Source organism: Manacus candei, unplaced genomic scaffold, assembly GCF_025592945.1.
Source record: "Manacus candei isolate 608988 ecotype Guabito, Panama unplaced genomic scaffold, ASM2559294v1 h1tg000028l, whole genome shotgun sequence".
NCBI lineage: Eukaryota > Metazoa > Chordata > Aves > Passeriformes > Pipridae > Manacus > Manacus candei.
In genome coordinates, this window is record NW_026138076.1 from 21,510,950 (window position 1) to 21,530,453 (window position 19,504).

Genomic DNA, 19,504 nt, shown 5'->3' on the forward strand with positions numbered 1-19,504 from the left:
ATCCATATTTAATGTATGCTATAGTGACATAAAGAACAACATGGCTTCAAGATGATTTATTGGTCTGTATGTAATTTATTGAAATTAATTGAACATTTCAGTTGCACTGTGAAAAATTTTTTGTTGTAATTCTAGTAGCAAATTGAGAAATAGAATGGTATTTTTGGCACAAAACATATTCTGTGAACTATGTCACATTTATGTCTCTATCCTCAGACTTTCTTTTTGACCTTTGAAGCCAACTGTAAATTCAGTTGAGAAATCTTTAAAACAAACAAACAAAAAACCTTCAGCAGAAAGGAGTAAGGCCCCCAGCAGTGAGCTGGTTTGAGCTGAACAGGTACAGAACTCTACCCTGAGCACTGGTGCCTAAGATCTTTTTTGAAGAACAGAGCCTGAAGAGGCTTTTGCTCTTCAGTTTGCTGAACTCCAAGTGCATATTTGAAGTTACTGCTAGAGGGTACTTCAGAAAAATGTATTACCTGGTTGCGCAACATGAACCAAAGCAGAGCTCAGACGTTTCTGTGGTCTGGTGAGTGGCTGATGGAAACCAAGTTCCAGCATACCATATTCCTTATGAGGCTCTCTGTGATCTTGGGAAATCTACATTATTTATCAGTAGTTCTTATTTCAGCTTTTAGTGCTTCTGTGCATTAATGCCGTATGTTTATTCAAACACACATTCTCTACTCACTTCTTTGTTGTAAAGCTTCACAACTTTGCCCAGATCTGCTGGCAGCCACGGCTGCAGGTTGTCCTGGCCCCTGTGCAGCCTCCAGGTGGCAGCGGGCGGGCGCCGCGGTGAGACCCCCGTGCAGCTTCCACGGCGGCCAGAAGGGTGTGGGGCCGCCCGGGGCTGTGCAGGGGGTCCTGAAGGGAGCAACGGGCGAGGCTGAATCAGAATGGAAATTCTTAAGTCCCTGTGATTTATGGGTATTTCCTTGTACAAGACCATGATATGAAAACACTCATAAATGCAAATTTTTGTCTGTTTACAAAATTCCCTCGGGTCCTGTCACTGGTCACCACAAAGAGATCAGTGTCTGGCCCTTCATGAGGATACTGAAGACTGCACTGAGGTCTCCCCTCAGTCTCCTCCAGGCTGAACAGACCAAGTGACCTCAGCCGCTCCTCATAAGGCTTCCCCTCAAGGCCCTTCACCATCTTTGTTGCCCTCCTTTGGATGCTCCCTAAGAGCTTTATGGCATGGAATGCCCAGTTTCCCCAAATGACTACATGCAAATTTAAATAATACAACACTTTCAGCACAGTTGAGATGTTGTGTAAGGTTGGGCTCTGTATAATCTTCCCCTCAGCCAGAGGCTGGGGTAGAAGCATGGCCCTGACTAAATTACTGATTTGTCTCTCTACTAAAAGCGCCTCATCAAGGTTCAAATAAAGCTAGGCTCTACTTAATTTTATTAGTTGTGATAAACCAAAGACAAATACAGAAATATAGACTGATTTTTCAGTCCTTTTAAACGTTTTCCTTTGCAGCTGTGCTTTCTCAAATCTTATTTTACCATTTGTTTATTCATGAGCCATGTAGACTCTAATATAGCATAAAATAGAAATCAATGGTTACCATCCCTAGAACATTTTTTTTTGCCATTTTTATCATAGCAGTTTAACTGGAGCAATTTGTAGACTTTAAGTACTAGTTTTAAAATCCATAAAGAGCTTCTTCCTTTAAATTAAATTTGTGTGTTAATGCAATTCACGCTTCAGATGCATGTCCAAGTTGATATGTTTTCCAGCTGAGCTGATGAGTTCATCAATTCAAACTGTAGCACTTAGAACGGTTGGCTTGTGGAAGAGTTTTAAAAACACTTCTTCAGCAACTAAAGCCTTAATTGAGCTGCTTCCACAAAGACATTAATTTGCAGTTATTTGTGAGACATACATATATAGGAGTTCAGCTGCTCCTCCTAAATTGCTTGCCTTGAGCACCTCTGATCTGGTGCACTCTTCCAGGTTTTATTTCCAAGACATTTTTAATCCAAGATGGGATTTAGCCAATTCCATTAACACTCTTTTTAACAATGCAGTTTAGAAACTCGCAGAGCCAAAGACTCGGAGAGTTTTTTCACATTAGCTGCAGAACACAAGCTAAAGCCACAGGCAGGTTGCACAGTGGGAAAACTCAAGTGAGGTAGTGTTTGCTTAGTTTCAGGATGGCTCTGACAATTCTTTCACAAGTTGTCCCTGAGGTTGACTGTATCAAGTGTGAGGTTGGGGCGTTGCATGAGTCACTTCTGCTTGGCTGATGGATGTTCCCTTAGGGACTGTAGTCAGCCAGGAAAAAGCACAGTTCAGTTTTAAATAGCACTGTGGCTCAAACTGATGGAGACATGCTCTGAGGATAAGGGAACCATAATCAGATCCTTGACATACCCTAATTTTTGCTGTATCCTGCACACAGTCCTGACAGTAATCTCTTCTCTAGAGGGAAGGGATGAAGTATGCATTTTGGCTGTATCCTCAATATAGATTAAAACTTCCTCAAATTAAAATTTTAGGCTAAAAATCTGTGTTTCTATCTCAATAAAATTTTGAATCTCAAGAAATACTTCAGGAATGACATATTTTTCTTCTATTGTCTTCTCCATCAGCAGCCAAATGTTCTCATTGCTATTTGTTTTATTGCTACTAGAACCATTTTGAATGCTATTAGAGAAGTTTTGCAAAAGTAAGCTATGTAGCCTTTTTCCAGTGATTGATATGATGGGCATACAGAAAAGACAGAAAACCTGAGGTGTCATTAGTGATGAACTCTGTCTTTTGTGGAGCTCTGCCAACAAGAGCCCTGATTAAAACTGCTTTTTATAAACTACTGTAGCTGTTTTAGTGCTCTAGGCTCTGTTTCTTTCTCTGAATGGAGATATTCAAAGAAAGACTGGATGTGGCACTTACTCCATGGTCTAGTTGACATGGTGGTGTTCAGTGAAAGGTTGGACCCTGTGATCTCTTTTCCAACCTCATCGATTCTGTGATTCTGTAGCAATTCTTGATAAAGATGACTGAAAGAAACAAAATACATCTAATTTGCCATTATTATAGCACAAGTAATTGATCCTTTCCCACTGACGTTAGTTTTGAAAGCATACAAATTGGAGTATTTTAATCCTGTTTTTCAAACATTGTAGGAGGAACTCAAAAGATGGAAGTTTATGGCAGTTGAGCTTCTCAATAGCATAAGTTGGGACATAATACTGGACACTCCTATGCCTTTTAAATCTAAGAAATATGATTATATTTTATTTTTTCATGCTCGATAGTTTTAGAACCTTATTTAGTAGATCTGTGTTTATTGTTAGTAAACATATATGAAAATTATTTTGACAGCAGTAAAACATCCCTGATTTTTAGCTATTAGTAATATAGCAGTTTTACCAGCTGTGGAAAAGCCTGATTCCACTGAACTGTATATCCTATTCCACTGTGGACTTTAGTATATCAGTTAATGATCACAGTTAATAAAGTGAGTTAATAACTCACTTTGTTCACCGCTTTGTCACCTTTCCACAGATGATCACTATTGCTTTCGTTTGTCCAGGACAAAACTCCAGGAAATTCTGACTCTAACAGTTTGTGGAGTCAAGCACTGCCAGCTGGGAAAGGCAGCACAGTTCAATCCTGCCCCACGACCTTTGTTAACCATGCAGTGATACTATAGTTTGCTCAGATCATAATGGGCAGATTTTCCACCACAGGTACCATTACCTAGCCATACATATAATAGTGGAGCATGGATGAGCACAGTTATAAGGCAGCCTCCTCCCTCCTAGTTAAACTAAAGGAAGCTTGAGTCAGATCCCATTGTGATCTGTGGAGCTGCTCCTGTTTTCCACTGTCCTTCCCCTCTGCTGACAATTATCAGGACCAGCAGAAGGAAATGTGCATCCACCTTCATGCTTGGGCACGAAGCAGAGCATCATTGATTAAACTGCTGAGAAGATGGGTGTGAGCCAAGGCACCAGATTCTGAGCTGCTGTCAGTGAGGATATGAACACGTCTTCCATTCTGCTTATTCTGCCACAGTGAACACAATCTCCATCAGAAGGATGGGATATAACAGATGGAGCTATAACTTAAACCACTTTGTAACAGTTCCTAAAGCTCATCTGTCAAGGATGGTGCCAGACTGCTTATGCAGTGTTAGTAAGAGAAATTTATGTATGAACATACAAAGAGAAATAGGCCTGCCGAGGAGCAAAAGCTGTGTAGCCTGTAATGTTTATCTTGCATTAATCAAATTGTAATGTATTTATTTAGCGCTATTTTTGTTTTCACTTACTGGCAAAACTCCCCACAGATGTTTTATTCTGCCTTACAGCAGTTAAAACTGTGAGAAATGTATAATTGAATTAGTTTTAAAAATTTAGTAATTGTGCAATTGCCTGGTTTATCACACAATAAACTGTGGGGGCTTGTTACAGGGATCACACTAATCTGTAGTATAAAACAGGTCAGATCCCTTCTTACTTCACTAGCTTTAACAAAGTTATCTTTGATATCTCAACTCTAGTATTTTCAGCTTAAATTCAGAAGCCTGGCATCAAGGCCTGTAAACCGTGGGGTATCTCTCCTATCCCTCCATTCTGCATTTCTGTCTTAGTGCTGTCTGAAGAATATGCTGCTCACAGCTACACTGATGTTCATGGAAATTGCAGGTACCTCATTTCTGGAAATTCAACGCTAATGCTTTTGTAGCCTTAGGGAACTGTATTTTCTTGCCATAGGATAGCAGAAAGGTCAGTAGGCTTTGTGATCCTTGGACAGAAAACTGTGTAGAATAATAGAATGAACTGGGAAAAAAAATGTGCTGAAAGCATCTGGGAGTTTTTGTGCATACTAGACAATATATTCTATACTCATTTTCTGTGACTAAGTTTACTGTTACCAAGGCCTAGAATTAGCCAAATAAAACAGCAGGGAAACCTTGTCTGTGTTTCTTGCCTCCACTTCTCACTAACATTTTTGCATTCACTCACTTCTAATAGAGGCTGGGGGGGAAAGTGCCGAGTACACACTAATGACATGAAGGAAAACACTGAAGGAAGCAGCGGGGAGGCCATGGTTTCAACCACTCTCCCTCCCTTGCCCAGGAAAATTTCAGTGACCTCTTGACACCTCCCATGGGAAACTTTAAATTGACAAGAGTATTTGCCAAGTAAATACAAAAAAATGGCATTGAAACAGTATTGTTTCTGACTTAATCCTCCTAAAGTCAATGCAAGTGAGTTACGGTTCCCGCAGCAGCTATAACGCACTAACTTCATTCTTGATGGCCTTGTATGTGAATGTGTATCAGGATCAATTAAAAAAACACTCCCATGCACTCACTAGTAGTCACTTGGGAAACTGGAAATAAAAATGCCAAAAATTAAGTTACAGCTTGTTCCTGGATTATGCCGGTATATTGGTTAAAACTACTACATTTCACGTTATGCAAATCTACTAGAGTCAAAACATTGTTAATTTGTCCTAGGAAAATAAATGCGAAGGCATTTCATGTTCATTATAACCTGACTGGTTATTCTGTCATGTTTTTGCTGGGGTAAATTACTCAAGAAGGATTGTTGTGACTCTTGGAAAATAATCTGGCTTTATTATATGCCAGTTGCCAATTTTTCTTCTGAAATCTGATCATCAAGAAAGGAGAGATACTAAAGTACATTGCATCTCAAGTGTCTCCATACCATTTCTCCCCACACCTAGAGAATGCATTTGCTACCCAGCAACACTTGATGGTCATCACTAACTCTGATCCTGTTTGTTAATGGTATTAGAGACAGGTTGCTAAACTGGAAATCTGGGGTTTAGTACTGGGAATTGTTCCTCTTCTTCCTCCCCAGCATATTATTTAATCTATCCCGCAGAGATAACTGCATCTGTGCCAGTCATTGTCTCATTTGACTAACCTTCTCTTATCTTTCCAGGTTTTTTTACTACAAGTTGCAAAGTCTTCAATGTATGAGGTAATGCTGCCTTCATATTTCCCATCTCTGTCATATAGAAAAGGATCAGCACAATAAATCTCATAAATAAGAATGCTTCCAGAAGACAATACTAGATAAAAATGCTCACTGATGTGAACTAACACCCAGGAAAACACCTAGTGCAGGCCATTTGCCAACAATTCTTTTAGAGCACAGCTGCCTTAGCTATATTTAAGGACTACAACATGGATTAAAAATACATTGATTTTTAGCATAGGTGTGACCTTAGAGAAGAATTGCAGTAGAATTGCATTAGCAGTTTGCAGGGTTTTGGCACAGTTACCCATTGTCAGTGCCCCAGTCCATCCATGCACAGATGCTGTTCGCTTTTTCTGGGACATGTGGGAAAACATTACTTGAAAATGAGTTTGACTATAGCTCATATAAAGTGTCTGTTTAAGAGGTATTTAAGGGCTGATTCTTAGCTAAAGGGATGGAATCCAGCTGCCTGTTTTCTTTGGCCCCCAGAGTCAGTTTGATGTGATTTACATTTTCAAAGCTGACTTCACAATGAAGGAAGCTAGAGGCATGGTTTTGAGGCATGGGGTGTTTGGGGGGGGGTGTGGGGGGCTGTGTTGGTGTGTGTGGGTGTTAGTGAGTAAATATTTTACAGCCCGCATTCCTAGTTCCACAAAATCAGTGACTCCAGGCCGTGGGACAATATAAGTAAGCACAAAGGCTGGAATTTATTGCTAGTAGTGATCTATGAGATAAGATTTTTCAGCTAAGCCAGTGCAGAGTTCTCTTGCCAGATGTGTGGGAGTGAAAGTGACACAAGTCTTTCAAAAAAAAAAAAAAAAGAAAGAAATCTTTGGCAATCCCAGAGTGATTATATAGCCTTGCAGCACTAGCAGCCTCAGAGAATTCATTTTGTGTCTCAATGTCCTTATCGACTTAGAAGCCAAGTCACAAGCTTTATAAAAGAAATCCAAAGTAGAGCCATGAACACTTCATACATTTATCTCACTTCCTTAATCTTATTTTGAACAAGGAAAGTTTTGGGGTCTTCTTTTCTACATTCCTCTGTTTGTAAAGAACTGTGGTAGCAGAATGATAGTGATTCTGCAAAAAAATCACTGGGCAACTTGTCGCTTTATTCCCTTACTTTCATCCCAACGGAATTAAAAAACTTTCCTTTATAATCAAGCTACATCATAAATCCTTGCTTTTTGCTTCTAAGGTATCACATACAAAAGCACAGTACATGGATGGTACACTGATCACATCCAAACCTCTGCTGACATCCTTCTGTAAGTGTACTAGAAACTGCAGCGAACCAAAGCTGTAGAGGAGCTTCTGTACCTTTCAGACAGCCAAGAAGTCTAATTTGTGCTAATGGGGATGCAACTTTCCTTGGAGCTGAGGACACATTCCAAAAAGGGATGCTACAGTCATAGAAAATGCTTTAACTTGGTGCAAGGATGTTGATTTGACTAGTTTGGAACTAAAATGTTAGTGCACTTTAAATGCTGTAACACATTTTAATTTTTTATATCCTAGTATACAAACTCTTACAAAATCTACCTCATCACTCATGTATGACACCACAGCAGAACTGTTCAAGTGTGGCAGAGATGTCTGAAAAGTAAACATGCTGATAATTCTACTTGCCTGTCAGATAACTCTGCCCAGAAGGCACTTTTAGGAGGAAAATGCTATTTTAAGGAAATAAATCTCTCTGGGAAAAAAAAAAAAAAAAGCTAACTGAGTATGCTTTTAAGAACTAACATAACCATTTTTTTTTCTGGCAAACAAGCTATTGCAGCACTCGAAATTCTAAAATAGCTTAGTTTTGGATTTAAACAAGTTAGCAAATCCTTCTTGTAGATTTCGCTCTAAAAACACATGAATTTCATATGGAAAGGTGTCACATATTTATCCTGGAGCAGTCCCTGCTCCTAAGTCTGAGAGTGTAGCATAGCTACATTCAGACTTTGTTCTGGGACAAAATCCAAACCAACTCTCACTGCAGAGATGATGTAGGTGAAGGGAGTATGGAACTTTTCAACAGATTTCCTGATCTGGACAGTAGGAGGAACTGCAGGACTCACCATAAAACACACACAAACCACACTGTAGACATATTATTGCTGTTACCATATATTTGTAATGCGTTAGCTTTAATGACCACAAAAGCATAAGTGGTTTTTAAGAGTTGCTCCTCTGTAAATGCGCTTCCAGTAAATGCTCTTAGAATAAGACACCTTGAATAAAGTTTTGTTAAAACTTGCAGAAATTTCTGAGTTTTCATTATGTTGTCATGCAGTTACCCAAAAAAGAAATAATATCCTTTAAATCACCTGTTGCAGAGCCTATGCTCTGAGTGGACATGAAAATCTCTCATTTAGAAAGACTGAAGTGGATGCTTAATATGTTCTAAAGATTTATTTGGTATGAAAATATGAATACGGCTGAGGTTCCACCCTGTTACTTTTTGGAGTACCCCAAGGCTTTGGCTAAGGATATTTGCTCTAGGCAAGTTGACTGAAGGGCCTCTCTAGATAAAATAGTACAGTGCTGTGAATTCTTCCCTGTTCAAGAAATTTGCTGACTAGCTTTGTCTTCTCACAGTATTTTAGAGAGTGAAGCTGTAGTGCTTTTCTAGAAATATAAAATATAACAAAAGATAGAATCTAGGAATTGTAGGTCTGACATGATGGATACAGACTTCTCCCAACACCCACAACACTCTGCACAGTCCCCGTGGAAAAGCGTCTCTGACTCTCCTCAGCAATTCCACCTCCTCCTATCTAAAATTGTAATGTTTTTTGTTCAAATAGTGTATGTGCCAAGTAACCAGTCTCCAGACGTCCAGCTTCTTTCAGATACTTTGGTAATGAGGTGTGATAATGAAGATTAAACTTTGATGAATGTTGAATACCCTTTATGATATTTTTGCTTATTTAAAAAGAAAAAAAAATTGTTTGGGCCCTGCAATTCATCTCATCTGTTTGGGTGTTCAAAGCTCCAAACACTTGTCACAATGTTCCTCGAAGATAAAACTGGACTTTGGTCATTCCAGCTCACTATCATTAGAAGTGGTTAATTACAATCCTGCCTGATCTCAGTCCAGAGTCAGTGACACCATAATTTTACTTAAATATTTGTATGATTATTGGCTTACTGTTCATATGAAAGAGCTTTACCCATAATTTGAATGTAACCTTTGCAAGTGGGGAAAATATTAATAACTTTTTAATATCTTACAATTTGCTAACAATATAGCTAACTATTAAAACAGCATGTAAGCATTCCAAAAAGTCTTGGGCAGTCAATAATTCTAAAACTACATCCCGAATCACTTCTGAATCTTTGGGAAATCAGATTTAAATGGGATTGGGAGATACCTAGAAAAGGATTGAACAGATAATCTGCCATGCTCTGTCCCCCAAGGAATCTCCCCTGTGGAGACAGCACTAATTCTAGAGAGGCAAAGGAGCACTGGGACTGCAGCCTCATAGATTAGGTTTGTGGCTTATCAGCTGCAGGCAAGAAAGGAAAAAGATCGTTTGATTTCAGAATAAGCTTATCAGGAATGAATTTTTATATTTCTGTTCCTCTTCTAAAATATGTGGCATGTAGTTTGATTTCTTTAAACAAGCATTCTTCTTTGCTTTTTCTTTAACCTTGTTTTTAGTAAGGGCAATTTCAAGCTTGCTGGTTAATGAGATGCAGGCATTATGTTCCCATCAGAGTAATGATCATTTAAATCAAGTTCTTGACCACCTACATACCCCAACACCTTACTGCAATTCTACAGCGTACAGCACTGAATGCTGCAGTTAGGTTATGGGGATCATAAGCACCCATAAGCCCAGTGTTTTCCTGTAACTAGCCTGGTGGGAATGTCTTGTAACAAAGAGCTCACCCAAACTCTAAGAAGTTGTAACACGTTTATTCTTGAATGACACTTTTTCTATTGCATATTCCCTCCCTGTGACACAAATTAAGTTATTGCAAAAGCATCAATATGTATGAAGTTACAATCCCAGTTTCATGTTATCAGAGAGGCAGTTCACAACATTAATACACAAACGATACTCTCCTCAAGAAAGCTGCATGTCTAGAATACAGAACAAAAATCTAAAACTTGAAGCCAAAATGTACTGAAGGCACAACCCATTTCTCCTGCCTCCTCACAAATATCAGAACAGCAGAGACCCTTCTGTTAGGATGCAGAAGTCTTAAAAGTACATTTGTCATTGATCTCGTCAAAACAAGTTCACAACCCAGAAAGTGCAGTAGGGACAGCTCAAAACTCAGTTTTGGCAGCAAACCGACTGGATCAATGTCAACCATGCTGAGCTCCATGCTGCTAGAATATCACCAACAGTAACGGAGCTAGGTAATTTAAAACTGGCACTAACTGAAGAAAAAACCAACCAAAACAAAACACCAAAGCAAAACCAAACCACAACCCCCTCAACCCCCTCAAAAAACCCAAAACCAATATAACAACAAAAAAACCCCATCAATTCTTTAACGAAAAAGGAACAAAGTCACTGAAGAACATCTGCTCGTTTCCACCAGAGACTGAAGAAAGTTGGCCATGCTTCATGATGTGCTGTACTTGCCAATGTAAAGCCAGCAAGATCAGCATGGCCATCAGTGGTAAAGTCTTACTAAACTATGTCAGTGGGAATTTTGCATGGTCTTTGAAAGGGGATCACCACCACATCTCCAGGGGTCATTTTACAAGGAAATAAGATTAATCTTTTTGGTCTGTGCTTGAGATCTATACTGCATGGGAAACACAGGCTAATGTGGACATTACAAATGGGGAAACATGATCCTTTCTAACAAAAAAAAAAAAAAGCTATAAAATAGTTTAGTACAAAGAATGTAGCTCAGAAAAAGAACATGCTTATGAACCTACAAATAAAAACAATCCAGGCTATGACTGCCACAAGACACTATCTTCTGTTGTATTTTCTTTCTGATAAGACATAACACCTTGTTCCTGGAGTCTTTTGTAGTCATCTCAAGACTTTCAGGATGAAATTCACAAATAAATTAAATATGTCTTCATATGTTTATTCTCACAGGCCAGCATTTCTCTACCTGGCATTCACTCAGTTTTGTTTTATTACTCTAAATATACACACTGCTAACATGACTTTTTCAGGCACATTATCCCTGCAGGATATCTCTGCCATTAGTGCCACAATCTTCAGGGACATTTCTTAGGATTAGAATGGAGATCGGACCTAGTGTTGGTTTTTAGTGCATTAGTTTACAAATGTCTTTAGGTTTATAAAGATTTGCATACTGAAAAGTGGAATCCTATTCTGAAATGTCTCATAAACTACTTCTCAGTTAAATTTCCAAGGAAGTAGATGTAGATGATTACAGAGTGCATCTCTTAGCCCCTCTTTCCAATAATTCATTGGCAAAACTTGACAGAATATTTGTAAAGATATTAAGATTATAGAAGTTGTATGGAAAATAGTGGTCATATCCAGAAATGATCTAATATTGAATGTTCCCCCTTCAGAAAAAGGTGTAGCAAATGTCAAATTACCTCTTCTCGTGAACCTGACAACTTATCAATTAGCTGGTGTTGCTCAAAGCCAGGCACAGTACACACTGCCTCACATTTTAAAGACAGAGAAAAAGCTAAGGGTACTTGGAAACATGCTAGAAACAGGAATTGTTGCTGTAGGGTTTAGGTAGGAATAGAAAGTGTGACTGTTTCGACACAGCGGGCTGAAGACATGGCGGAGGCTTGTAGGTTGGTTGGCCCACAGAAGAAAAGGAAGAGAAGACAAAAGAGAAGGAGCACAGAGAACACAGTGGGTTTACTGCACCAAGGATGCTGATACAGAACACAGAAAAAAGAAAGAAACCAATGTTATCAGTTCTTTCTGCTACTGACATTTTGTCTTTTGCTGTTCTGCCTATTGTCCTTTGCATCTTCCTTTACTCCAGATTAAGAGATGCTTCCAGATGAAGAGAAACAACATACATTGGAGAAAAAAATATAGTTTTTGCCTGAAAACCAACTTCAGAAGTACAATTTATTACACAAAAAATGTGTAAAATACAAATATTAATAGACATTATAATCACAGAAATCCAGGTGTTTGAATAACTGGAGTGCCATATCTTTCAAGTCTGTGTTTTTAATGGATTTCTGCCCCGTACAATCTCTCCTTTCGCATTATGCACATTAGTAAAAGTTGTACAAGGAACTAATGAACTACATATAAGAACCGAACGGCTTCAAGAAGGGAGGTCTCCTCACGTAAAAATGTGCAAAGTGTACCATTCCCTGCTTGGGGCTGGAAGCGAGAATGAATAAACGCTTCAATGTAACAGCAATTCTGTTTCTTTCAGTCCTGGCGCCAGATTATTCCAGCCTCTCTGAGTCAAACACTTCATCCATAAGAGGGCACTGTCATACATCTGCACACACACCCACTTTTTTTACATGGATTATATTTGTTTGAAAATTAACTACTGCTGCTGCTCAGGAAGTAACATATTTATCTGATACTCTTCAGAGTGTTTATTGCTTTGACTAATATTCCACCATATATTTAGCATTTTACAGACTTTACACAAAACACTATCAAAGACCAGCCCTAACAAAAAGGTAATCTTTTTATCCTGCTTCCCTGAACTTTCATCTTGCTTCCCTGGTGTACTACCTGTATTGTAAATTCCTCTACCGTTTTAATAGATATTTTACATTCCTTAGGCAGCAAACTAAGTTTAGACAACAAGAACTGCGTTGCTTACAAAACTATGCTGGAAAGGCTGGCAAATTATTACAAAGCAACCTTGATCAGATCTTTTGAAAAAGCACCGTCTAAAAGGGAAATACAATTTTCAGACGAAATTTTGTTTAGATTCAACAAGTCTCTATTTTTAATGTACTGATTATCCTTCTTTCTGTAGTGACAGCACTGACATGATACAGAGGAATACTATGGCAAGACAGAGGAATACTATGGGAGTTGGGGATATTCTTATGTATCAGATGTTTATACCCTTCTATTTATGTTACGATACTCCCTGGAAAGCACAAACACAGACCACTAACCCATCTGTATCAGTTTTCCTAAACTCCAGAATTCATGGGGGAGGAAACCTTATTTCTTAATGAACTGTACATATTTAGCAGTTTCAATATTTCCACTACTACTACTAAAAAATAAAATATTAGAGATGCATTCAGTGCGAGCACTTATTTGGAAATCCTAATAATCAGAGAATATCATTAGCATTGGAAACCAAATTAAGACATCCAGAAAGCAAGACAGAAAAGCCTGTCACTCTACCAACTTCCACAAACCTACACAATCCTTGGTGGGGCAGGGGCAGGAGAAAGAACTTTTTACATGTACACAGAATTCAGTAAGGATGACAAAAACTTAAAATCACAGAACATCCTGAATTGGAAGGTACCCACAAGGATCATCAAGTCCAGCTCCCGGTCTGCACAAGACAGTCCCAAGAATCACATCATGTGCCTGAGAACACTGTCCAAACACTCCTTGAACTTTGGCAGGCTTCCCCGGGGAGCCTGTTCCAGTGCTTAAACACCTTCCGGGTGAAGAACCTTTTCCTAATATCCAAACTAAACCTCCCGGGACACAACTTCAGGCCTTTTCCTCCAGTCAACTTGAATAGCTAAAACTACACACAAGAAGGAAGCTTTCAGATTGATTCGTTTTCGAGTTGCAGTTGACAAGATGATTAACTGAAACTTAAACATTTCTCTAGGCTTTTTCACCATCCACAGATGAGGTGCCTCATCTGATTTAAAAAGAGCATTTTTTTCAATTTCCTTTTGCCGTTTTCTTTTATGATAATTCGCATGTACCTTAGTTCCTCCTTCATTCCCACAGTCTTGTAGAGAAGTATTTCACATAAAACACCTCCAAAGCAAGCACATCATCTCCTAAGGCAATTGGTGAGAGGCACTCACCAATTTGGAGCAGTTTCTGGCATGGTTTATTTAAATCGCAGAATTGCTTAGGCTGGAACAGACCTCTAAGATCATCGAGTCCGACAATTAATCTGCCAAGCCCACCAGCAGCCATGCCCCTGGACATGCTGCACTCAGCCTTACCAGCAAAATACGGTCAGGCTGCAAGGGCCCAAGTGGGCACTTCCGCACCCGCGGCAGCGATGGATGTGATAAGGCACCCACCTGCCTCCCTTTCCTGCCTGTGCCCACCCTCGCGGCGCCTGACCACCGCCCACAGTGGGAAACGCTGCGGCCTCCCCGCGACCCACCAAGCCGCCGGGAGCTGTGGGCGGGCAGCCAGGGGAGGGCCGGGGAGGGTCCCTCGCCCCGCACAAGCCCTCTCAGCCCAAGGAGATGTGTCTCCCTGAGCGGGCCGCTGTGGACTCCGGGCTCCTCGGCTCCTCCGGCCGCAGGGCCTTGCAGCCGCTCCGGGCGTGACTTACCACAGATAGCGAGCGGGGGCAGCCCTCCGACCGACCGATCACCCTCTCTCCCTCCCTTCCTTCCTCCCTCCCTCCATCACGCCCGTTTCCTCCGCCGCCACCTCCACGCTGTGGGCGGCAGCCCCAGGTGCGCGGCCACGCTGCCCCCAGCGCACAGCCGGGTGGGGAGCGCCTCACGCCCTGTCCCGGGAAGCCTCCCGTGCTCTCCGCCGCCCCAGCCACCGCCCACAGCACCTGGCGAGGTGGGGAGGACGGGCCAGCCCCTCGCCCGTTCCCGCCCGCGGGGGGCGGTGCCGCCGCCTGGGACCCGCCGGACCCGCCCTCCGTCCCTGCCCGCGGCCCCTCGGCGGGGCGGTGCTGGGCCGCGCTTCGCGTCAGCGGCCCCTGCGCGGCGGGGCGGGGAGGGCACGGGAGTCTCGGCGCTGCTGCGGCGGGAGAGGCACCGGCGGGGCCGGCGGCGGCTCCTCACGGGAACAAAGCGGGGGCGGCGCGGCCACACGGTGAGAGCCGGGTGAGGGACGGGGAGGGGGTGTCTCTCGGGCTCCCCGGGGATCCCCCGCACCCTCGAGGGGCGGCTCGGCGCGGCGGAGGGGCCGCGGGCCCGACCCCTCCCTCCGCTCCGCGCCTCGGGGCGGGGTGACAGCGCCGTGTCCCCCACCCGCCGCCCACCCCCGCCGCCCGGGGTGCCGTCCCCGCTCGCCCCGTGTCTCCGGGGGATCCCTTCGCGCCGCCCGCCGCGGGGTCCGCCCGCCCGCGGTTCGCTGTGACCGAGGGGAGCGGGGTAAAGCCATAAATCGGGGAGGCGGCCCGGGCGCGGAGCCTGAGAGCAGGTAGGTGCGGGACGAGCGCCGGGGGAGCCGCTCCCGCAGGCGGCTGCGGGGGCTGGGGGAGGCGCTCAACTTCGCTCGGTGCTGGACACTGCCGAGCTCAACAAGCCTTTTTCTGCCTGTGGAGCAGCCTAGTGTGAATGATTTTTTTTTTTTTGGGGGGGGGGGGGGAAGGGGTTTTTTTTAGTGGTGGTGTTTGGGGTTTTTCCCCCTCCCTTTTCCCAACCCCTCGCTGCATACTGGAGCTGGCTTGGAGGCTCATCCCTGCCTCTGGCTGCATACGCAGCACTCGTGTTGTCCTAACGATATGGCAGTAGCACTTCCTGCTGTAAATCACTTCGCGATAGTTTTTGAAGCGCTTCTTAAAGGCGGCACTGTAATGAACCCTCTTGTCAGTGCGTATGGTAAGCTTAGGATCCTGTGAGCTGGAGGCTGTTTTCAAGGCTCATCTGTGAATGTGCTGCAGTACTTTTCACAGAAATGGTAGAAATGCAGTTCACAATGGGCTTCGTCTTGGCATAAATGTAATTCCCCTTTCTATGCCCTGTTGGTGTACACTCTCTGATTTTGAATTCTGTCGTAGTTACCTTTGCCATCTTCTTGTTGTGAAAAAAAGCTAATTTCAAATAAATGTTCAGAGAAACTTATATATTAAGCAAGAATTATGAAAAGTAAGCTTTATTATACTACTGTACTGGGGATAGCTCTTTGTTCTGGAATAATTTGAGAAAAAAAATTCACTCAAGACTGAAATTTGTGGGCACTTGAGTTTAAAAACCTCAACTGTTAGCATTTCTTAAAATACTTTAAATAGATATATATTAATGTAGGTTTCTATTATTGCTATTTTAGTGTTTCTTTAATTTATTGAAATATCTACTGAGTTAGTCTAGAGATCTCTTATTTTGCTGTTTGTATGAACATCTTCATATAAAATGGTATTGCTGATTCTTTTCCCAGCTTATTAATGCCTTTTTCCCCTCAAAAAAATTTTAGAGCATGATCAGAAGAGGAATGGATGTAACATGATATCCTTGCAGTGCTCAAAACACACAAATTCTACAAAGATTTGTTTTTTCATTAAGTAATACAAAGAAAATGGATGAATCAGCTTTGCTGGATCTGTTGGAGTGTCCTGTTTGCTTAGAACGCCTTGATGCTTCTGCAAAGGTCTTGCCTTGCCAACACACATTTTGTAAACGGTGTCTGCTGGGCATTGTGAGCTCTCGAAATGAGCTTCGATGTCCAGAGTGCAGGACTTTGGTGGACTGCAGTGTTGACGAACTCCCCAGTAATATTTTGCTTGTTAGACTACTGGATGGCATCAAACAGAGGCCTCGAAAACCTGGAGCTGGAGGTGGGACTACCAGCACAAATGCTTTAAGGGTCCCCATCAACACTGTAGCTAACTGTGGATCAAAGGACCTGCAGAGCTCTCAAGCTGGACAGCAGCAAAGGGTGCAAGCACGGAGCCCTCCTGTAAGGGTAAGTACTATGTGGTGACAGTATTTTGTTGCATTCCTATCTTTTCCTCACCATTTCAAAATGGTTGATGGCCTCTGCTTCAGGATAAGGGCAGTCAGGTGGTTAATACAGCAAAATAACATATTTTTGAGAATTGTCATAGATTTCAAGCAAGACACATCAGTGCTCCTATCACTATTGGTTTACTGTTGTGTAAATACAGTAATAATACTTCCTTATTAAAACTTAGTTTTTGAGGTAAGGAGAAGAAAAGCATTTCAGACTCTTATCTGTCCTATTAAAGACCATCAAATAGAGCAAGATAACTTATGTGGAAAGCTTAAGTAATTGTTAAGGATAAACACCTTCTGAAGAACATGTGAAATTGTTCTTAGTTTGTCAACTGCAAGATTAGAGTTTTCATTTTGGCTCATGCACTTTCTGTAATGATTCTTACTATCAGTAAATTTCCTTTGAGTTAGGCATAACAAATGTTAAACATAAAGTTATGTTGTTGAAATAGATAAAGGTTTTGCCATTGGCTTCTAAGTAGCTACATTTTTACTTCTTTTCCTTCAAAAAGATGTGTTTGAATTCCTGTGATCTGGTAAGTTATTTACATTGTCAGCCCTTACCTCTTCTTTAATTAGTTTTTTCTCAAGGTATTTTTTCTAAGTGATTCGGAAAATCTATGTACCATGATGGGAAGACATTGCCTTCTTTCTGTACTCCAGTATGAAAGTTATGCAGTCTGTAGACTCTGTCATACCTTATAATCAAGACTCAGTAGCCTCATTTATGATAATTCGTTCTAGAGCCTGTGTCAGGAAATGCAATTTAAAGAGATGACAGACCTTGCTCTGTTTTATCTAATGGCAAAGCAGGACAGCTTCTCTGAAAGGTTTTGCTGCCCAATTTGTGATGCATGCATATTCAGAGTTCCTGTGTTTGAAGCGGAGTTTTTGAATGGTTTAGGTGGTTTCCATCTTGTGGAGTTTATTTGATTTTTATGAAATATCTTGAGGAGTTCCAAGGAGAGGGCTGGAATGTGTATTTGGCAGGACTAGTCTTTATTTTAAGCTGAATTATTTAGTTTACTTACCCAGGGAAGGAAACCTTACATTGATTTTCCTGCGTTGTACTTACACGATCAGAATATCTCTGAAAGATCTTAGCTACACCTCTTCAGTTTGCATGAGGATTTAAAATACTGGGTTTTTTCTATTGGATGATATTGTTTTCTCTGCTCGCTAGAGATCTCATTAGGTTCTTTACTTTAGAATATAGAAATTATAATTATCAACCCACTTCCTGTTAATGAGTTTTGTTCTGTATATATTAATTGGTGAGGAGAGAAGGTGATCTGTGAGGTTTTTCTGTTGATGGTTTGTTTTTATGTTTTTGGTGGTTTTTCTTCCAGGAGGTAGAAACCTTAAAAAGTACTGCAAAGAAGCATCAGCAGTATCAAAACCAGTCCAGTCTTCTCCAGAACTTTAAGGTGTTTATCATGATACCTTGCTTTTGCAAAAGCTCTTCAACTTAAAGCAAAGCAAAATACCTATAGGACTTGTCTATATATACTTTTTTGTGTTGACCTTTGCACGCAACTGCGTATTTTCAGAGACTACTTGTCCTCCAGAAAGGCTTCCAGTTCATCAATGTACGTGAAGGACTGCACTTCAGGGTTTCTCAAAGCCTTATTAGAAAAAATTACTTGAATATGGAATATTCCCTCTTTTTTAATGTTCTATAATATCCTGTTGTGCAATATTTGCATTTCCAGATGTTGTGCAGAGTAGAAAGTGATAACATATGGAAGGTTGCTTCAGTTTATTAGTTATGCTGTACCGTGTGCCCTTAAAATTGCGACCATGTGCATTCCTTATGTGATTAACTGATAGTGTATATTAGTTTTCAGTGTTTTACAGCAAGGCTTCTTTGTTTACATCTTTGTTTGTGGGGTTTCACAGGCATTCTTGTGCCGCCTTTCTTTTGGGAGACAGGGAAAGATGATGATCTCATCTTTTGTCCACTTCATCCAGAACCTTTTTTACTAGGAAGGCAGTACTTTTAAGAACACAAAGAGACTTTGACAGATAAGAAGGTGGAGATATGAACTAATTTTCCTTTTTCTATATGAAAGGTGTTTAAAAAAAAAAAAAAGTCCAGAAAGCAAAATACCAATTTAATGGACAGTGTTGAATTGAATGCCCTATTTGCTTTGCTAACTCTTACACAAAGATGCTTGCAAATACAGTTCCTCTCTGGGAACTGAAAAGGAAAATCTGTTTCTAGATAACTGGCAGAGTCAGATTTCCTAAACTAATTTTGCTGAAGGGGAACTAGTAAATGAAAGTTTCTGTTGTGTTAAATGAAGTGAACGTGGATGAAGGCTGTCAAGTCATAAACATTCTGCTTATACCCTGAAGTTATACTAAGCTCATAAATGCCCTTTCAGAGAATGCCATAATTTTCAGAAGAAGTTAATATAGCATGTACTGCAGCATGATTTCCTGAACTGTATCAATGACTGTGGAGCGGCCAGCCCTGTTACTGCACAGTATATTGCATTCTCTGTATGTACGTGGTGACACATGGCAATAAACAAACTAATGGTTCCTCGAGTCTTAAAACTAATGACTCTGGGTGGGTGGTGGGGGTTAACAAATCTTGTGCCTTGTATCTCCCCCACTATAGTAACTGTGTTTCTCTCTGTAACCCTTACAAGCTTTCACTGCTGTAACAATTTATCCCTGCAAGTTCTTTACCTGTTTCATTTCCCTACTGTTTTGA

At 41.2% G+C, this 19,504-nt stretch overlaps 2 protein-coding genes across 3 annotated transcripts in view; one reads left to right on the forward strand and one right to left on the reverse strand.

Moving 5' to 3' along the window:
- Positions 1-652: 652 nt before the first annotated feature.
- Positions 653-15,843, reverse strand: LOC127472154 (translation initiation factor IF-2-like). Its single transcript, XM_051789865.1, has 4 exons — positions 15,835-15,843; positions 14,522-15,240; positions 2,914-3,020; positions 653-870 (listed from the first exon to the last, which is right to left on the reverse strand). Exons 1-4 carry the CDS (start codon positions 15,841-15,843, stop codon positions 668-670), a joined length of 1,038 nt encoding a protein of 345 aa, XP_051645825.1. The 3' UTR covers positions 653-667.
- SH3RF1 (SH3 domain containing ring finger 1) overlaps positions 14,827-19,504 on the forward strand; it is an 85,722-nt gene continuing 81,044 nt past the window's right edge. The window contains exons 1-2 of one of the 2 annotated variants that reach the window (XM_051790174.1): positions 14,827-14,920; positions 16,244-16,732. In XM_051790174.1, the coding sequence (XP_051646134.1) occupies positions 16,346-16,732 (387 nt within the window). In that variant the 5' untranslated portion in view covers positions 14,827-14,920; positions 16,244-16,345. Of the gene's footprint in view, positions 14,921-14,974; positions 15,251-16,243; positions 16,733-19,504 lie in introns of those variants that run through there. The other variant, XM_051790175.1, reaches the window with a different exon arrangement.

What these genes read in the sequence shown, in the direction of transcription:
- LOC127472154 (XM_051789865.1), bottom strand. An exon ending in CTGCCGCCCACAGCGTGGAG is followed by an intron (nt 3,021 to 14,521) that starts GTGGCGGCGGAG and finishes TGTTTCTTTCAG; the next exon opens with TCATCTTTATCAAGAATTGC. An exon ending in CATGTCAACTAGACCATGGA is followed by an intron (nt 871 to 2,913) that starts GTAAGTGCCACA and finishes TGCTCCCTTCAG; the next exon opens with GACCCCCTGCACAGCCCCGG.